This window comes from Argentina silus (assembly GCF_951799395.1).
Source record: "Argentina silus genome assembly, chromosome: 6".
NCBI classification, from domain to species: domain Eukaryota; kingdom Metazoa; phylum Chordata; class Actinopteri; order Argentiniformes; family Argentinidae; genus Argentina; species Argentina silus.
This window is the reverse complement of record NC_139660.1, coordinates 4,265,768-4,268,267: the sequence shown is the minus strand read 5'-3', so window position 1 is coordinate 4,268,267 and position 2,500 is coordinate 4,265,768. Positions and strand designations below refer to the sequence as shown.

Here is a 2,500-nt window from a genome sequence, read left to right as displayed (position 1 = left end):
TACCGCTAGGTATTATGTGTCTGTTTGTCTGTGTTCCTTGTGCTCTCAGTTGTAACCGTACCTCGATTCGGATCTCCGGTACACGGGGTACAATGAATCCTGAAACCCAGATCGTATATTGTGACAAACACTGCCATCTTACCGAGCTATTCGCAAAGATTATAGCCTGCAGCTAGTGTTTACACAAAACATTATACTTTATTGGGACGAGGACTATATTCACAGTCAGCAACCACCACAAGCCTCCTGGAGTTCTACTGTTGCAGCAGTAAAACAGACTCACTTTGTTGGCCTGGCTGTTGACTGGGCCTTTAGCTAATTGCAGATTGTCAAGGTGGAGTCACGTCCCAGTGAGCCTGTCTGAGGAAAGGCTGTAGCCTTGGGCACTTCTCATGTTTAAATTACATCATTGGATGGCAGCCATTTTGAGTCCAAACCGGAGCCATTTCTCCTTGTTAGAGTGCCTTTATAGTATGCATTCACTGTCTAGAAGAACTGGATGTTTCTCTGGATATGTGAGAGTGGCTGGCTCACCCAGAGGGACTCCATGGAGGGACTCCACCGTGAAGCACCTGGTCTCTCTGCAGGTGGAATTCACTTTTAATTTCCTTTTTATTTTGTTACTGCATCATATTATATTGTCAAGGCCTCCCTTTGATTTTCCAAGGTCTCCCGTTACCAAAGTGAAAAAAGCTAAATGATTTTCAAAGTATGGGGGGAAAGATCAAATCCAGACATGCTTTCCAGAGATGGGGATGGATTGTTATTCTCAGCTCAAATAAAAAGGTTATTTGGCAAGCCCTTACAAGAAGTTGCTCTGTACAGTACCTACAGACAGTATGTAGTAACATTGTAATAAGCAGTACCTAGCAGTACCACTTGTAATAACAGCGTTACTATAAAGGTATTGTTGAGGAGCAACAATGTGAATTGTCACCCCTTATGTTTGCTCCTGCTGTGCCTTTTACAGGATATTGTTTTATTTATCTGAGAAAAACACAGGTTTCTTTCAGTGCCCGTGCTGTTGTGTAATATCCTTGTGGCCATTGATAAATGACTGTGTCTTTCTCCCTGTTGCAGACTGCCGTTTGAGCAAGATGTCGAGCAGGGGAATGTGTCCCACTTGGGCGACTGTGACGGTAAGAAAACAGTGTTTCTGTTTATTACCATCCTGTCATACTGCGTTCCTTACATAACGCTCCTCTTGAGGGCTAACAACAACACACGGTAGGGGAGACAGGGGACAAATGGAACAGGGGTCAGTTGTAACACCGTGATTCTCTCCAACAGGAACAAGTTAGAGGAATGAAACTCACTCAGTCCTTGCACAGTTAGGTTAACTCCCTGCATCTCTATTGGCAATAGTCTTTTTTGACGGGGAAATGTATCTTTTTTGAGCATCAGTATTTTTCTTTCTTCTTAAAGTTCAATGTCTATGAATCCTAACTTGTGTCATTAGGATTATTGTTCCGTTGGCTACAAATTGACGTATCAGAATTGTTGCCAGCTAGCTGGCACATAAGGTTTGTCATGGCTGCTAGTGTTGGGGGCAAATGTAACAGTGTTACAATTTCCTGGGGGCAATTGTGACACAGTGTTGGGCAAGTCCTGGGCCTGCAAGGACTGCAGAGATGGGAGTGACTTCTACATTTTCCACCACTGAATCACACTAATCAGTCTGTGGCTGGGCATCAGGTTATCTTGAACCAGAGGCTCAAGCATTAGGCTACCGTTATTTAGCCTTGAGGTCTAGTTTAGATATGATTTTGTGTTTTGTTGCTCAGAATATGAAGATATTATTTTTGGACTAGGATACACCACGGATCAAAACATTGTTACCATTAAGCAGTCTCTCTGATGTAAGTTTCTGGTATCAACAACTGGTCTAGGTTGAGTGGTCTCTGAGTAATAGAGTTAATTGCAAAAAAAAAAGCTACAATTTGCCCCTCTCTCCCCTACGGTGTGTGTCTAGTCCTGTATTCATAACCATGTAGAAATCCTTATGTATGTTTTGCCCATATTTGGTTTCTGGTGCTGTTTACTTTACCCTTTGATGATGATTTAGAATCTCTTCTCTCTATCCTAACTGTGCTTAGCATTAGTATTTTTTTTTTTTTTTTTTTTTAGTTTTTTTTTCAGCACATGCCATAATGATATGCAACTCTGGATAGAATTGCCTTGATGTTTTCGTTCCTCTTTATGAAAATGACACAGTAAAGCGATCCCTAGCTCAGACAGGGAAATCTCCGCGACTCCCATGGCTCCTTTGATCCGACCGCTAATTCAGATGAGGCATTCGTGCAAATTAATCCTCCGCCTCTTCAAGTTCTCCAAGTTCATTCTCCGTGCTCCTCGAGTGGAAGTCAGATAAATATTACATAACGGGACGTGCGTGCCTCTAATCCCTGGTTGTTGGAGGCGGCTCCCTCACCTCTGGACCCCCCCTAGGCCCCCTCCCCCAGCCGCCCTTGGGTCTTGGCCTTTGACTCTGGGTATGCTG

General features: G+C 43.4%; 1 protein-coding gene across 1 annotated transcript in view; it reads left to right on the top strand.

Annotated features, from left to right (window-relative positions):
- Positions 1-2,500, top strand: part of sema6bb (sema domain, transmembrane domain (TM), and cytoplasmic domain, (semaphorin) 6Bb) — a gene marked incomplete at its 5' end in the record, with an annotated part of 42,602 nt that overhangs the window by 26,030 nt on the left and 14,072 nt on the right. Inside the window, one exon of the mRNA XM_083671541.1 lies at positions 1,081-1,139. Within this exon, the coding sequence (XP_083527667.1) occupies positions 1,081-1,139 (59 nt within the window). The remainder of the gene's footprint in view (positions 1-1,080; positions 1,140-2,500) is intronic.